Here is a 15,934-nt window from a genome sequence, read left to right as displayed (position 1 = left end):
AATAGACTCTATCACTGCTACTCCGTCACATGGAGGCTCCTCTAATCACCGGGGTACTTATCATGAGAGGCGCCTAGGCCGGAGCTTAAGGCTAGCTTCCATATAGAAATATATAGAACTTTAATGTAAATCCCATTGGTATTTGGTGTAAGCTTTGCCCTTTGGAGGAGGAGTCCTGGAAGTGATGATCCGGCCCCCACAGATATAGCCCTGGTCTCAACATCATCCAGTCTGTCTGGGATGACATGAAGAGACGGACGGATTGGAGCAAGCCTACACCTACAGAAGATCTGAGCTTAGTTCTCCAAGATGGCAGCGGGGACAACCTCCTTGCGGAATTCTGCCAAAAATTGCAAGTGCTGAGAAGAACTGATGGAAGGCAAAGGGCAAAGGTCACACCAAATATTGATGGGATTTATGTTTCTCTTTTCTTTGTTCACTAAAGAGCAGAATCGTTGTTTTGCCTCCCATAAAAAATGGGATAAAAAGTGATCAAAATCATAGACATTTCCTATAATGGTGTAAATGCAAAGTACATCTGGCAAAAAAAAAACAAAAAAAACCCTTTGTGCATGACTATGGCGGCCCCAAGAACATGTTAATTTTTATTTTTTGGGGCCACACGGTGGCTCAGTGGTTAGCACTGCAGCCTTGCAGCGCTGGAGTCCTGGTGTTCAAATCCCACCAAGGACAGAAAACCATCTGCAAGGAGTTTGTATGTTCTCCCAGTGTTTGCATGGATTTCCATCCCACATTCCAAAAAAGACATACTGATAGGGAAAAATGTACATTGTGAGCTCTACGTGGGGCTTACAATCTACATTTAAAAAAATAAAAAAAAAGAAAATGTTATTTTTTTTTTTTTGCAAAGGTTTGGATTTATTTTACAGGGCTAATGCAACGTCTCTGCCTGTTCAGGTCTCAGTGCCACCCTCCACTTGCACGGTGCGGTGCAGGAGGCAGGCTCATTTTGATTTCTTGCTTAGAGTTTTTCATTGCACTGTGTGAATACTGCTCTATTACCTCTCCTCTGCAATTGAATTTCCACCACACCTATCTCCTGCACCTTGTTCTCTCTGATCATCAAATGGTTGATTCTAGTCTGGCCTGTGTGATTGACAGCCTGTCTGCCAATCAAATCTAGGGCAGATCCTGGACTTCCTATATACAGGTTATTAGCCCACACAGGCTTGCTGGCTATTGTAACTCTGTCCTTAGACTTTGTCCCTGCTAACCTCCACTTCTGTTACTATTATATAATTGACCTCTGGCTTTCCCTACTGACTTCTCTCTTGGATTACGATTCTGTACTGCGTTGCTTGACTGTTACTGGACCCTTGGCTAGTTGTCCTCCCTTTGTTGTTGTTTGTCATTTCTTCGTTCTGTGTTGTCATTTATTTAGGAAGGGCCCGTCGACCAGTTACCAACTATTGCTTAGGACTGGACCAGCAAACAGGAAGGGACAGTGGGGGGATTTCATCTTAGGGCTCACTGTCTATTGTGCCCTTCCCCAGGGTTCACCAGCAGCTAGTGAGGAATTGCCGCTCTAGCAATTCCCTTACCCTAATATTGCATTCTAGTACAAAGTAGGATACCAAAATAGGATGGAAGGAAGGGAAGAGATGAAGGGAGGAAGGGACAGAATTATTTGCAGTATTTCCATTACCTTGCAGACCTTGATGTTGCCTTGTTTTAGCCCAGTCCGGAGGATTGTCTTTAGATTGACTTTTTCGCATGAAGCTGTATATATACTGTAGCACGCAATAATGTTAGCTTCACGCATCACAAAAAATTGCAATACCTGCAAGGAGTTTAAGACAAAGCAAAGACTGGAAACGAACAGATTGCCTTTAACGATCAGAAGTAAAATGAATGGGAATCATCCACCTTCCCTTTATTATATACTGATATGTTATTGTTTTGTCTTTACTATAAGATTTAGTTGTACTGTTATTTTTCTAGGTGTTATAACATCTTATGGGCTGTACATGGACGGCATCTTAATGCAGAACTCTTCACGGAGAAGTTACTTTGTCGACGGCCTGGCTCCCTGGAGTAAGCATTCCTTCAGGCTCCAGGCTTGTACTGCAAAAGGCTGTGCCTTAGGTGAAAAGGTAAGACATTGGCAGGTTAACCGCTTCTTGGGATTGTTAAAAACTCTCAGATTAAGAATTTTGTTCTTGTAAAATGACAATAAAACTGGTAACTCTGGAATCACCAAATTAATAGGTCTTCTGGACTAATGCCCTGATAGAAAGCGGTGCAGAGCCATTATTAGAATGGGACTCCTTGGGTCTACCAAGGGATAATTCCAAGGACCACCACACATCCCGCACACATTCACCAATAAGATCTGTTGGGATTGTGAGGTCCGTAGCTTTGTCATGGCTTAGTTTGTCCCTGACTCTTTGTAGACCAGCTCTACATTACTATTTTAGTCACAAATGGTCTTAAAAGATTCGTAAATCATTAATTTGGGACTATTTATGCCAAAAAAATAACGTAAAAATTTAAATTAATTGCCCCCAAATGTGATCAAATGTCCATCCTACTTTATATACATATGTTTCCAACCTTAGTTAAAGGGGTTGTCTTCCCCTCTCCCTTCCCTGATCTCACAATTAATGGGGAAGAGGAGACACAGTGACTCAGGAGGCTGAATGCTGCCTCAGATTACAGGGTCGTGAAGTCAACAGAACCCCCTGGTCCATCATCAGCAATCCCTGGGACCTGATGATTAAATTACCAAATTAAAAGTTAATCATTTTTGTAGAGTCTTAAAAACTTTCTGTAACCATCTTAGTGGTGACAACTTTTGTCTTAATTGGTTGTCAATGGATAAAAACCATGAATGTAGGAACTATATTCTGGAACTCATTAGATAACCAGCCACGATGTCCTTATTGTGGTCAGGTTATCTTCACATACATGTAGTGTCCGCCTGATAACCAGCCATGATGTCCTTATTGTGGTCAGGTTATCTTCTCATACCTGTAATGTCGCTGATAACCAGCCATGATGTCCTTATTGTGGTTGGGTTATCTTCTCATACATGTAGTGTCCTCCTGATAACGAGCCATGATGTCCTTATTGTGGTCAGGTTATCTTCTCATACATGTAGTTTCCTCCTTATAACCAGCCATGATGTCCATATTGTGGTCAGGTTATCTTCTCATACATGTAGTGTCCTCCTGATAACCAGCCATGATGTCCTTATTGTGTCCACGTTATCTTCTCATACATGTATTGTCCTCCTGATAACCAGCCATGATGTCCTTATTGTGGTCAGGTTATCTTCTCATATCTGTAATGTCGCTGATAACCAGCCATGATGTCCTTATTGTGTCCACGTTATCTTCTCATACATGTATTGTCCTCCTGATAACCAGCCATGATGTCCTTATTATGGTCAGGTTATCTTCTCATACATGTAGTGTCCCCTCCTGATAACCAGCCATGATGTCCTTATTGTGGTCAGGTTATCTCCTCATACATGTAGTGGCCTCCTGATATCCAGCCATGATGTCCTTATTGTGGTCGAGTTATCTTCTCATACATGTAGTGTTCTCCTGATAACTAGCCATGATGTCCTTATTGTGGTCGGGTTATCTTCTCATACATGTAGTGTCCTCCTGATAACCAGCCATGATGTCCTTATTGTGGTCGGGTTATCTTCTCATATATGTAGTGTCCTCCTGATAACCAGCCATGATGTCCTTATTGTGGTTGGGTTATCTTCTCATACATATAGTGTCCTCCCGATAACCAGCCATGATGTCCTTATTGTGGTTGTTATCTTCTCATATATGCAGTGTCCTCCTGATAACCAGCCATGATGTCCTTATTGTGGTCGGGTTATCTTCTCATATATGTAGTGTCCTCCTGATAACCAGCCATGATGTCCTTATTGTGGTTGGGTTATCTTCTCATACATATAGTGTCCTCCCGATAACCAGCCATGATGTCCTTATTGTGGTTGTTATCTTCTCATATATGCAGTGTCCTCCTGATAACCAGCCATGATGTCCTTATTGTGGTCGGGTTATCTTCTCATATATGTAGTGTCCTCCTGATAACCAGCCATGATGTCCTTATTGTGGTCAGGTTATCTTCTCATACATGTAGTGTCCTCCTGATAACCAGCCATGATGTCCTTATTGTGGTCGGGTTATCTTCTCATACATGTAGTGTCCTCCTGATAACCATCCAACAATAAGGACATCATGGATATTTTTCTGACGAGACCATACACCATAGTCCTGTATTTGTGCCCTGTATTGACAAAATATGTCACCACTAAGATGGTTGGAGATAGTCTTTGAAATGTAAATTTTTTAAATTATTTCTATCTGCAAAAATTAAAGCTTTCAATGGTCTACGCAATTAATATAATTATGGTCATGAGAAAACTGTTATAATGTTGAAAACACAGCCCAACCATCTATGGTCAGGGATGTCCCAACTCTCTCTTGATAACAAGCGTTGGGGAGATAAGGATTGGGCTGATGAAATCCGACATGCCTGATCCTTTGTTTGATGTGGTGGTAAGTTGTTGCCACCAGTGTGTGACCATGACTTTCTCCCCATTTAGGACACAAGTATGTATACCTAAGGCAAGGGCTAATGTTCATGGATATATAATGTGTATAACCACCCTTAATTGAGCTGCAATTCCACCTACAACCTATGGCTAAAAGTGGCGCCATTTCTTAGAACCATTCTAAACAATCACCCATGTTTTTCTAATCCTGTACAACCCCTTTAAGGGTCATGAAATGGTTACTGTCATGTCTTTTGGTCATACGCCGCATGAAACACACAAAACTCCGAGCGAAAATTCTAAATCCTAATTGTGTCTACTTAGAGGGTTCCGTTTTACTGCTTGAATCGGTTCCAACTTTTCCCACAGCCTCTATGGTAGAGCAGAAATGCACAGTTTATTACCATCAAACATTTTATAGCTTCAACTACTTTGATGAATATTTACTCTTAAAAGCTTGCCTGGCCCCTCGCCAGAATAGTGTCTTCATTTTTAACTTCAAGTATGTTAGAAGATTTTTTTTTTTTTAAAGTAGGTATAAAAAAATGGAAATGAGATAAATGTCAGAGAAATGCTCCAGGCTGGAAGGAAAAAAACGGCGCGCAAACTTATACAGAGTGAAAGATTAAAGTGAAACTCTGACGGGGAATAACATTGGCTATGTCACCGGCAAAATTTATTACTATAAGTAGTATCAGTGGTGAAACTACCGGGGAGGCAGCGGAGGCAGCTGCCACAGGGCCCGGGACATTAGGGGGCCCGGCGATAGCCGCTACCACTGCAGTTGTTTTTTTTAATAGGCCGTTACCCAGCCAGTAACGGGCCCTACTTACTTACCGATCCTGGCAGTGGCCGGGATCGGTAAGTGACACCGCGGGCCCCGCAAACATCATTATTATACTGACGGGTTTTTTCAGACCCCCGAGTATAATGATCGGAGGCACGGGAGAGGTAAGTGAACATAACAAACAGAGTTACTTACCTCTCCATGCTCCACGAAAGATTCGGGGCCTACTTGTGTGACGTCTCAGACGTCACATGACCGGGGCCTGCGTCCTTATGTGATGCAACGCAGACCCCCGGTCACATGACGTCCCTGACATCATTGAAGATAGCCAACAGCGGGGAGTGCAGGGATAAGTAAGTCACAGTGTTTATGTTTGTATCCCCCTCTCGGTCTCCGATTATTATACTCTGGGGTCTGAAAAGGGTCCAGAGTATAATAATTGTTAATGGGTGTCCACAGTGGGGCATAATACTGGGTGATGGGGCCACTATGGGGCATAAAACTGAGTGAAGGGGCCACTATGGGGTATAATGCTGTGTGCAGGGGCAACTATGGGGCATAATACTGTGTGCAGGTGCCACTATGGGGTATAATGCTGTGTACAGGGGCCACTATGGGGGATAATACTGTGTGCAGGGGCCACTATAGGGCATTTTACTGGGTGGTGGGGCCACTATGGGGTATAATGCTGTGTGCAGGGGCAACTATGGGGCATAATACTGGGTGAAGGGGCAACTATGGGGTATAATACTGTGTGCAGGAGCCACTATGAGGCATAATACTATGTATTGGTGTCACTATGGGGTATAATGCTGTGTGCAGGCGCAACTATGGGGCATAATAGTGTGCGCAGGAATGTGGGGGGGTCTGGGTCTTTGGCATCGGTCAGGGGGGCCCCATGTCAAAGGTTCGCCACGGGGCCCCGCCATTCCTAGTTACGCCACTGAGTAGTATATTATGATGGTGGCAAGAAATGTTTGTGTCTTAGGTTTTTTGTTTTTTTTAGTTTGTTTTTACACTATAGTGTATGAAAAAAAATTTTGGTTGCTTCCATGAAACCATCAACAAGTGGATTACTTGCTGCTGACGGATCTTGTTCTCTTTACGAAGTGTCTCTTATTAGTACTTTGAGTGCACAAGGGTGTATTGGATGATGTAGGGATCTGAATTAGTGCAGGTTAGGCCTTGTTCACATCTGCATTCGGTAATCCATTCGGGGAGTCCGCATGGGGAACCACCAGGCCGAATGCCAAGCGCATTGGCAAGCGGTGAGCAGTGAAAGAACACGGACCCCAAAGATTATAACGGGGTCCGGTCCGTGTACTTTCCACGCAATCTCCGCAGGGAACATGTGGACAGAAAAGTACATCACAATCTACTTTTCTGTCCGCAGAGATCTGATCTCGCAGAAAGCACACGGACCCCATTATAGTCTATGGGGTCCATGTGCTTTCACTACACAGCACTTTCCAACGCGTTCGGCAGTCCGTTGGGGGGGGGGGGGGGAGTCCCCATGCGGACTCCCTGAATGGATTACCTACGCAGATGTGAACGAGACCTTATGCTTGGTTCAAATCTGTGTTGGTATTCTTTCCGGGGAAGTCAGCAAGTCAGCATGGGACCCCCCGAATGGAATACCAAATGCAAGCGTTGTGCAGTTGTAAGGGGCTTATGGAATAACTGTGTCATTTGTCTGATCTTCTGCTGCCATCTACTGCTGAAAGACTAAATTGCAGGGCAAATCTATTCACAAAAGAACCCCCCCTACAGCTCAGAGAAAGATGGTATGTTCCAGAGAGGAAAAGCGTGTGCATACAGGAAGCTGCAGGCAGAAGGGGGACACATGTCATGCTAGGAGGACGTGCTGCAGGCTGCTTTGCCCATTTAGGACTTTCCTTTGCTGAACAAGGACCCTGAGAGACTTCACTATTCCTGCCTTGTGTCAGCTTGTAAACAGAGGTATGTTGGAGTGTGAGTAGAGTGAGGGGCCATACAGCTCGGTCAAGCATTAAAGCAGCTTTGTGTGCTGGAAGACAAAGCAGGCCCTGCCTGGAAGATAAAGCAGGCCCCTGCCTGGAAGATTAATAAGGTGCACCTTGTTACTGACTTGGCCTAGCCAATGCATACAGGTTCTAACTAAAGACACTAGAGGGGTAACTACCACTATTTGTTGTGCGCACTGTCATATTGAAGTTATATGTTTTGCTTAGCTACTGTATACTTATTTCTTACCTTCTCTCCCGTTCCCATTCCCTTCCCCTCCTTTCTTTATTAAACTGTTATATATTGTTATTCCGTGGCTCTGTGCAGTTACTGCGTATATCATCACCTGCTCCCCATTACACAGTGAAAGCACACGGATCCCCATAGACTATAATGCCAGATCTCCGCACAAATTATGCGGACAGGAAAGTAGATTGTGAACTGCTTTCCTGTCCGCATGATCCCTGCGGAGATCTGGCGGCAAGCACACGGACCCCATTATAGTCCATGGGGTCCGTGTGCTTTCACTGCACAACGCTTGCAGTTGCATTCAGTATTCCGTTCCGTGGGTCACCATGCGAACTCCCCGAACGGATTATCGAACGCAGGTGTGAAGGAGGCCTTACAGGCTTTAGATATTTGGTTGATCCAGGATTTTATATCGCTTGCCACATTTGGAAGAAATTTTTCCCCTGCCATGGGGCAATTGGTATCACCCTCAGATTTTATTTTGTTCTTCACTTTATAATGTGAATAATGGCCACGTGATGTCCGTTTGCATTTAATTCAATTCAAGTAAATGGGGGACTACCCAGACGATCATTATTGTGATGGTCCCTTGTAACAGACCCCAAAACTAAAGATCATGTTCTAGTTTTGTCCATTTTCACAGACCCCTCCGTACATTCAATATATTGGGATCCCCATCGATCATCAATCCCCCTATGCTGATGTTGCCCGGGTTCCCCACTAGATTCTGCTTCCCGGTCTCTCCCGATGCATCGGAAATACCACTTGGGCTGTCACTGGCTAAGGCCGGTCACCGGTACAGTCGGTGAATGGCCATTGAGATTGAGGAGGAAGTAGAGACCAGCAGGGAACACCGGCAGCACTGGAACGAGAGCAAAGGGACTATTGTTTTTTTATGTCTTCTAAGCCACTTTCAAAACATGTCATGTGCCGGAAAGCCCCTTTAAATTTGCTGGCAGTATAGCTCATATCAATCAAAGGCGATTCTTACATCAGCCATCCCCGAGGAAAGCTCCGTTGTCCTAACACTATCTTAGTTTAGCCTCGGAGAGCGTTTCTGCATTGTCACGCAGCAGGCCGATAGTAAATCACAGTCATTGTGCTTTGATTTGCTGCCACGGAGGCCTCTTCACAGCTAGTTACATATGATATACACAGATATTCTTGGTTTTTATCTGCTTTCTCTTACAGACGGAGGCCTATACTCAAGAATCTGAGCCCGAGGGAAATGTCTCAGTCCATGTCAATATAAATGGTCCAAGGGATGTCCAGCTGAAATGGCAAGGACCGGAAAAACCCAATGGTCATATTACATATGATGTCCTCTTTAATGGACTGTTTTATGAAAAAGAAGGTAATTACTTATTATTTGCTGTCTTGTAACATGATATCAATCTCTTCCTTGTGATTGTCCATTCAGGAGCTCAAAATGATCTAAGTCATTATCTATAGTCGATGATGTCCTGCTGTTTATTTCAGGTCTTGCTTATTGACTACGCTATAGAAGTCTATATATTGTATACAAGTCATCTGAGTTACTCTGAGACACACCCCTATCTCATCATTGGTCCAGTTTGCTGCTCTCTTCCTCCTCCTCCAGCTCTGCCTCCTCTGATTGGCTCTTATGTATAAACACAACATAGTTTCATAGTAGATGAGGTTGGATGAAGATGCAGGTCCATCAAGTCCGACCTATAACCCTACAGTGTTCAGAGGAAGGCAAAAACTTCCATGAGCCTGATACTAGTTGACCCATTCGGCAAAAAAAACGTCTTCCCAACCTCAAATCTGTCAATCAGTCTTCACCAAAAATCTAATACCATTGAGGCTACATCTACATCTGCTCCAGTCTGTTCCTTTGTTCAGTCAGAGGACTAGAATATTAGAAAAATGGGCCTCAAAAATAGTAGAGTCGTCCCGTGGGACCCCAATAACAATAAGAGGGTTTGTTGGACATCTGGGGGGGGGGGGGGGTTACGTAAATTTGCTTGCCAAAAATTCAAGATTAGAGATGAGCGAACAGTAAAATGTTCGATATTCGTTTCGAGTAGCCCCTCAATATTCGACTACTTGAATCGAATATCGAACGCTATTATAGTCTATGGGGGGAAAATGTTCATTTCAGGGGTAGGCAACATTCGATCAAATAGAACTTACCAAGTCCACGAATGAGGGTCGGGCTGGATTCTCCGAGAAGTCTTCTCCGTGCAGCGTCCCTGCGGCGTCTTCCGGCTCTGAATTCACTCTGCCAGACATCGGGTCTGGGCAGAGCCGACTGCGCATGTCCGCACTACAAGAAAATGGCCGATTACAGTCAAAGCGGCCATTTTCTTGTAGCGCGGGCATGTGCAGTCGGCTCTGCCCAGGCCCGATGTCTGGCAGAGTGAATTCAGAGCCGGAAGACGCCACGGGGACGCTGCACGGAGAAGACTTCTAAAGGTAGGAGAAGAACCAGCGTTGATTGGCCGACTGTATAGCATTCAGCCAATCAACGCTGGTTCTGCATCAAATCTTTCCATTCGAATAGCGAGTGGTACTCGATCGAGTATGAGTATTTTGAATACCGTAGAATTCAATCGAATACCTACTCGATCAAATACTACTCGCTCATCTCTAGTCAAGATTGCAACACTTTTTCCGAATGTGAACTTCGCCTGAACTCCGCCTATAATATTTGCCCTTTCAAGAAAGTCTTCCAGGCCATCTTTGAATTTGCCCAATGGATCCACCATCACTACATCCTATGGCAATGAACGCCATGGCCTCACTGCTCTTATAGTAAAGAATCCCCATCTATGATGATGGTGAAATGTTCTCTCCTCTAGACGTAGAGGATGTCCTCGTTGGCCCAAAAAAGTGACAAACCGCAGTTTTTTCACTATTTCGCCTCTGATTAAAAATATGAATAAAAGTGATCAAAGCAATAGACCTTGCCCAGAATGGTATAACTAAAAATTCCACCTGGCCCCACAAATAAAGACGCCCTATGCATCCCCGTACATGGAAATATAAAAAAGTTCCAAATGTCAGAATATGGAGACTTTAAGAAAAAAAAAATTCAAAAAGTTTTGGATTTTTAACGGTTTACAATGTAATTAAAACCATATAAATTTGGTATCTTTGGAATTGTAGCCAAGCATAGAATACAGGGTACATGTCATTCTGGCTGCACAGTGAATGAGGTAAAAACGAATCCCATAAGAAAGTCGTACATATGCAGTTTTTCTCCAATTCCACCCCATTCTGAATTTTTTTTCCAGCTTCCCAGTACATGATACAGAATAATAAATGGCACCATTATGAAGAACAGATTATTCCGCACAATAAGCCCTCGTATGGCTTTGTCAACGGAAAGATAAAAAGTTAAGGGGTAGAGTTGATCCGATCTTGAGATTTCAGAATCGATTTTAAAATCCGATTTCCGATCATTTTCCAGCCGATCCTGATCGCGATTGTGAAATTCGGTCAATCGCCGATCAGGATCTGATCTTTCCCAATCCCGATTGCTCAACCCTAGTCAATGCTTCTCTATGGGAAAAGTCACTTTCGGGGTTGAGCCGATCTTGAGATTTCAATATCTGATTTCCGATCATTTTCAAGCCGGTCCCGATCGTGAAATTTGATCAATCCGATCTTTTCCGACCGCTCAACTCTATTAAGGGGTTTTGAAGATAAGGAAGTCAAAAACGACAATCGATTTTTATAATTTTTTTTAAAAACATTCCTGTCTTTGTAAATGGATGACCATCAGTTAAACAGATGAAAAAAAAAAAACGTAATCAGAATAGAGCCATAGAGAAGACCTCCCTGTACTCCAATTCCCATAGAACGCTATAAAAGTTCCGTTTGGTGCCGGAACGTTTAATATACGATAGGCAGTGTCTGACAACCCCCTTCTAAGCCGCCGCCTCTGTCCGCTTTTTTATGCAATGAACACTTTGACGCCTTCTACCGTGAATCGGTTGTTACATTATGACTTGTAACGCTATTGATTGATTGCAACAAAAACGCAATATTTTTTGCAGGGCGTACGACAATCCCAACACCCCCGACCCGATGTCCAAATCTTACGTCGAACTCTGCATTGTTTTTTTTTGCCGACAAAAATTCTGCTGCCTCCCCATTGCATCGCCGACGATTGTCAGCCTGTCTTTCGAGCCATCAAATCGGCATTAAATGTTGCAAGCCTTTGCAGCGAGAGAACTTTCAAAAACGTCAGGACCCATTTGCCAAACAGCCCTTGTAGAAAATGTATTCCATTCTCGGCAGAATTTTCTTTCATTTCTTCCCACTGAGAACTATACTGATTTCTCCCAGTGGAATCTTCTGGAATTTATCGGTTCATGGTTGGCAGTCACAGATTAAGGTAAATGTCGATCTGTAATGACCCTCTACATGTTAGTATTGCAGTAAAGCCGGGCTTTTATGTCAAAGATATCGAAGAGGGAGCTATTACACATGACAGGGGTGATCAAGGGACTGCAATCCAAGGCAAGCATTATTAAATATTGACTAGTTCTGTGATTTATGTACAGCTAGAAGAAAAAAGTGACTTTTTAACTATTATATATTCTTCAGCAAGGAAAACCAGCCATTTATCTCCTGACGGCACTAAAGGACTGACTCCCTGCATATTTCAGTGGTGGGAAAGCTGATCTTAAGAATCCGCCACGTGCTTTCATCTTAACCATCTACTTTGCTAATTTGTAGAGCAGGTAAATTCTGGAAATAAGTGACGGGCACTGACAGGTGGAGGATGGTGGAATAATCGGCAAGGGGGGTTAAAGGGACCCTACATCCATAATGCAAGCCTTGTAGGGTTTTGCTTTTATAATGGTACTTGTTACAGATCCAAAAATGAGACGTATAAGGCCTTAGTCATACCAGTGTGTAGTTTTTGTGTTGGTTGGTTAAGACCATTGAAGGGACTTTATTATACAAGACCGTAAATAACAACCGTCACATAGAAGATGGTGGTTATAGGAACTGGCATAGATTTACAGAAAAGTGGAGTGAGTTATATTAAAGGGATTCTACCATTAAAAAACTTTTTTTTTCTAGGTATCACGTCGGAATAGCCTTTAGAAAGGCTATTCGTCTCCTACCTTTGGAAGTGCTCTCCGCCGTGCCGTTCGTTCGAAATACCGGTTTGTACCGGTATGCTAATTAGTTCTCTTGCAGCGATGGGGGCGTCCCCCAGCGCAGGAGATGCGATGGGGGCGTCCCCATTGCTGCTCGAAACCGACTCCAGCGCCGCCTCTGTCTTCTTCTGCATCCTCCCCTTCCTTCTTCGGCTTGACGTCGGACGCCTGCGCAGTACGCTCTGTTCGGCGAACTTGCAGTGTCGGCACTATGGTCGTGGGCATGCGCAGTACGTTCGGCGAAGTTCGCCGAACAGAGTGTACTGCGCAGGCATCCCACGTCAAGCCGAAGAAGGAAGGGGAGGATGCAGAAGAAGATAGAGGTGGCACTGGAGTCGGTTTTCGAGCAGCAATGGGGATGCCCCCATCGCATTTTCTACGCTGGGGGACGCCCCCATCGCTGCGAGAGAACTAATTAGCATACCGGTACAAACCGGTATTTCGAATGAACAGCGCGGCGGAGAGCACTTCCAAAGGTAGGAGACGAATAGCATTTCTAAAGGCTATTCCGAGGTGATACCTAGAAAAAAAAGTTTTTTAATGGTAGAATCCCTTTAAGGGTCAATGCAAATGGAGTTATTGAGCGCGGATTCCTCATCAGAATCCACGCTGAAAAAAAAACCTCCCATTGACCTCAATGGGTTCCTTTTTCCACGAGAGGAAAAAGGAACCCATTGAAGTCAATGGGTGGCTTTTTTTCCGTCAGAATCCACGCCCAATAATTCCGTGTGCATTGACCCTCAATAAGTTGGGCCAAGCCTTCCCCAGCCCACTCTGTTCCTCCCACTTTTGAGGAATGACGGATGTGTCGTATCTTTGCTGTAAGAAGAAGTCTTTTGATAAAATGCAACAAATTTTGTCCAAAATTGGTGTAGAAGGTCCACAAATTCCACCCAATATTTTCTTAAAACGGCCATTTTTGACGTTCACGTGGATAAGGCTTTATTCACCGGACTATTCAATTTTACACGTCCGTTCCGTGTCCGTTTGTCCATCTTTGGTGGCCAAGTGTCATCCGTTTTTAACAGACAATACAAAAATCGATAAATTTAATTAGCCTTAATTTTTTTTTTACCACACTGATCTGTGTTTTCAAAAAACATTGATCCATTGATTGATTGATATCTGTAAATCAATCCATCAAAACACAGACCTGCTGTAGCTTTGTTCATTCTGACGGATACAAAAACAGACTTGTGAATACACCCATAGACTTTCATGGGTTTTAAAATGACCAGGTGATGTCTGTTGCATATCTGTTATTCACTGTCTTGTAAATAAGGCCAAAAACGGACCAAAATGTTAGGTCTGTGAAAAACAGAACAGTGGTGTGCAAGGTTTTTTTCCTCCCTCCTTTGTTTGGGACTGAAAAAGCATGGCTGCCGTCTTTCAGAACAGCACCACACCTGTCCAAAGGCTGTGAATGGTATTGCAGTTCACTCCAAAGTAAGCTGAGCTGCAGTACCAGACACAACCTATGAATGGATGAGGCTCTGTTTTTGGAAAAACGCACTATGGGACTGACTTATCAAGATTGGTGTTTTTCACACTGATCAATTCCTTCACTTATGTTAGTGAATGGAATTGCTTCGCTACCCCTCGGAAGCTGCAAATGGGACTTCGAAACATGCTGAGCAGTGTTCAATCTTTTTTGAGACTAGAAGTTGTGGCTCCGGCACCCCGGGGGGTCACAATGATCCTCCAGTCACTAACCTTAGTGTATTGCAGGGTAACTAGGCAATCTTTGGTTAGAAGATGAAAGTTGTAGATAAATTTGCAATGTAGTCCTAGCCATATACCTTACTTCCAAATAATAACCTCAATTCTGCCCAGATAATACCCATTGTCCCTTCCACCCATAATACTGTACTCTTAATGTTCCCTACATAGTAACATACTCCCTACACACTATAATATCCTCCTATACCTGCACACAGTATAATGATCCCTCATTGCCTTTATACACAGTAAAGGGTGGGCCATAAGCATGGATACAGCCAGATATGGATACACCCAAGGTCTCCGGATCTCATTCCCTTGGACTTCTATCTCTGGAGCCGTTTGAAGGCTATGTGTACTCTGTGAAGATCCAGGATGTGGGGCACCTGAAACATCCTTTAGTGGGTTACTGTCATTGCTCCACGTCACAAATGTGTCTATAACTCGATAATGAATAAAGCTACTTTAAAAATGAGTACACCATTGTTTTTCTTGTGCAATTCACCATGTGTTTAATGTGTCACATGACCTCCTTCCCATTGAAAAATGTAAAATTGAATCCAAAATGGTGGCTTTGCAGATGGCCGCCATGGATGTCACCCGGTCTTAAATGTTTCCCTCCTCCCATGTATTAATATGCCACAAACAGTAAGGTGATATCAGCAACCACTTCCATTTTATCTGGGTGTAGCCATACATGGCCCACCCTGTATAATGACCCCCTCATTTTCCCCCATACACAGTATAATGACCCCATCATTGCCTTTATACACAGTATGACGACTCCCTCATTGCCCCCATACACAGGATAATGACTTCCTTATTGCCTCTATATACAGTATAATGACCCCCTCATTGCCCTTATACACAGTATAAAGACCCCCTCATTTCCCCCATACACAGTATAAAGACCCCCTCATTTCCCCCATACACAGTATAATGACCCCCTCATGGCCTCTATACACAGTATAGCATCCAGTGAGTGAGCAGGAAACTAGACTGATTATTCACCTCTATGCTTCTTCTCTACTTCTGGGTCTTCTATGACACTGGACCTTCTATGACCTCATCACATTGTTGGGGTTTTGTACCCAGGACCTTTTTACACTCTTCCCATTGCAATGGTCCATTCCTCACCTCGAAGCTTGCTATCAATGTCAATCATCTGTAGAGGAGAGTCTTTCACAGAATTGCCACCCAAAGAGGATGGGACCAACAAGAGCTGGGCCCCATCTCTTCGCGGGCCTCATAGCAGCTACATGGTCTTCACCTATGGTAAATACACCTACTGGCAAGATCCAGCGAACTGCAATAACTGACTCAAACACTACAAAAAGTATGGGGCTGAACCTGGTAAAGACTGAAGGGGATGAAGTCCGGGCTGGCCGGGATGCTAAAAGGTGGACGCCCATAATCTTTCAGTGTATATTAAATGGAGTCCAAAATACCTCTGAAATCAATAATAGTCTATGTACACATGAGCAAACTGGTTTGGAAAGAAACAGCTTCAACCCA

The 15,934-nt window shown here is 43.7% G+C and overlaps 1 protein-coding gene across 1 annotated transcript in view; it reads left to right on the top strand.

The window, feature by feature from the left end:
• The window catches only part of USH2A (usherin), a 514,207-nt gene that overhangs the window by 290,876 nt on the left and 207,397 nt on the right, over positions 1-15,934 (top strand). Inside the window, exons 36-37 of the mRNA XM_075267084.1 lie at positions 1,963-2,114; positions 8,751-8,913. Of these exons, the coding sequence (XP_075123185.1) occupies positions 1,963-2,114; positions 8,751-8,913 (315 nt within the window). The remainder of the gene's footprint in view (positions 1-1,962; positions 2,115-8,750; positions 8,914-15,934) is intronic.

Source organism: Leptodactylus fuscus, chromosome 3, assembly GCF_031893055.1.
Source record: "Leptodactylus fuscus isolate aLepFus1 chromosome 3, aLepFus1.hap2, whole genome shotgun sequence".
Taxonomy (NCBI): domain Eukaryota; kingdom Metazoa; phylum Chordata; class Amphibia; order Anura; family Leptodactylidae; genus Leptodactylus; species Leptodactylus fuscus.
The sequence above is the reverse complement of the archived record's forward strand: the minus strand, read 5'-3'. Positions and strand labels throughout refer to the sequence as shown.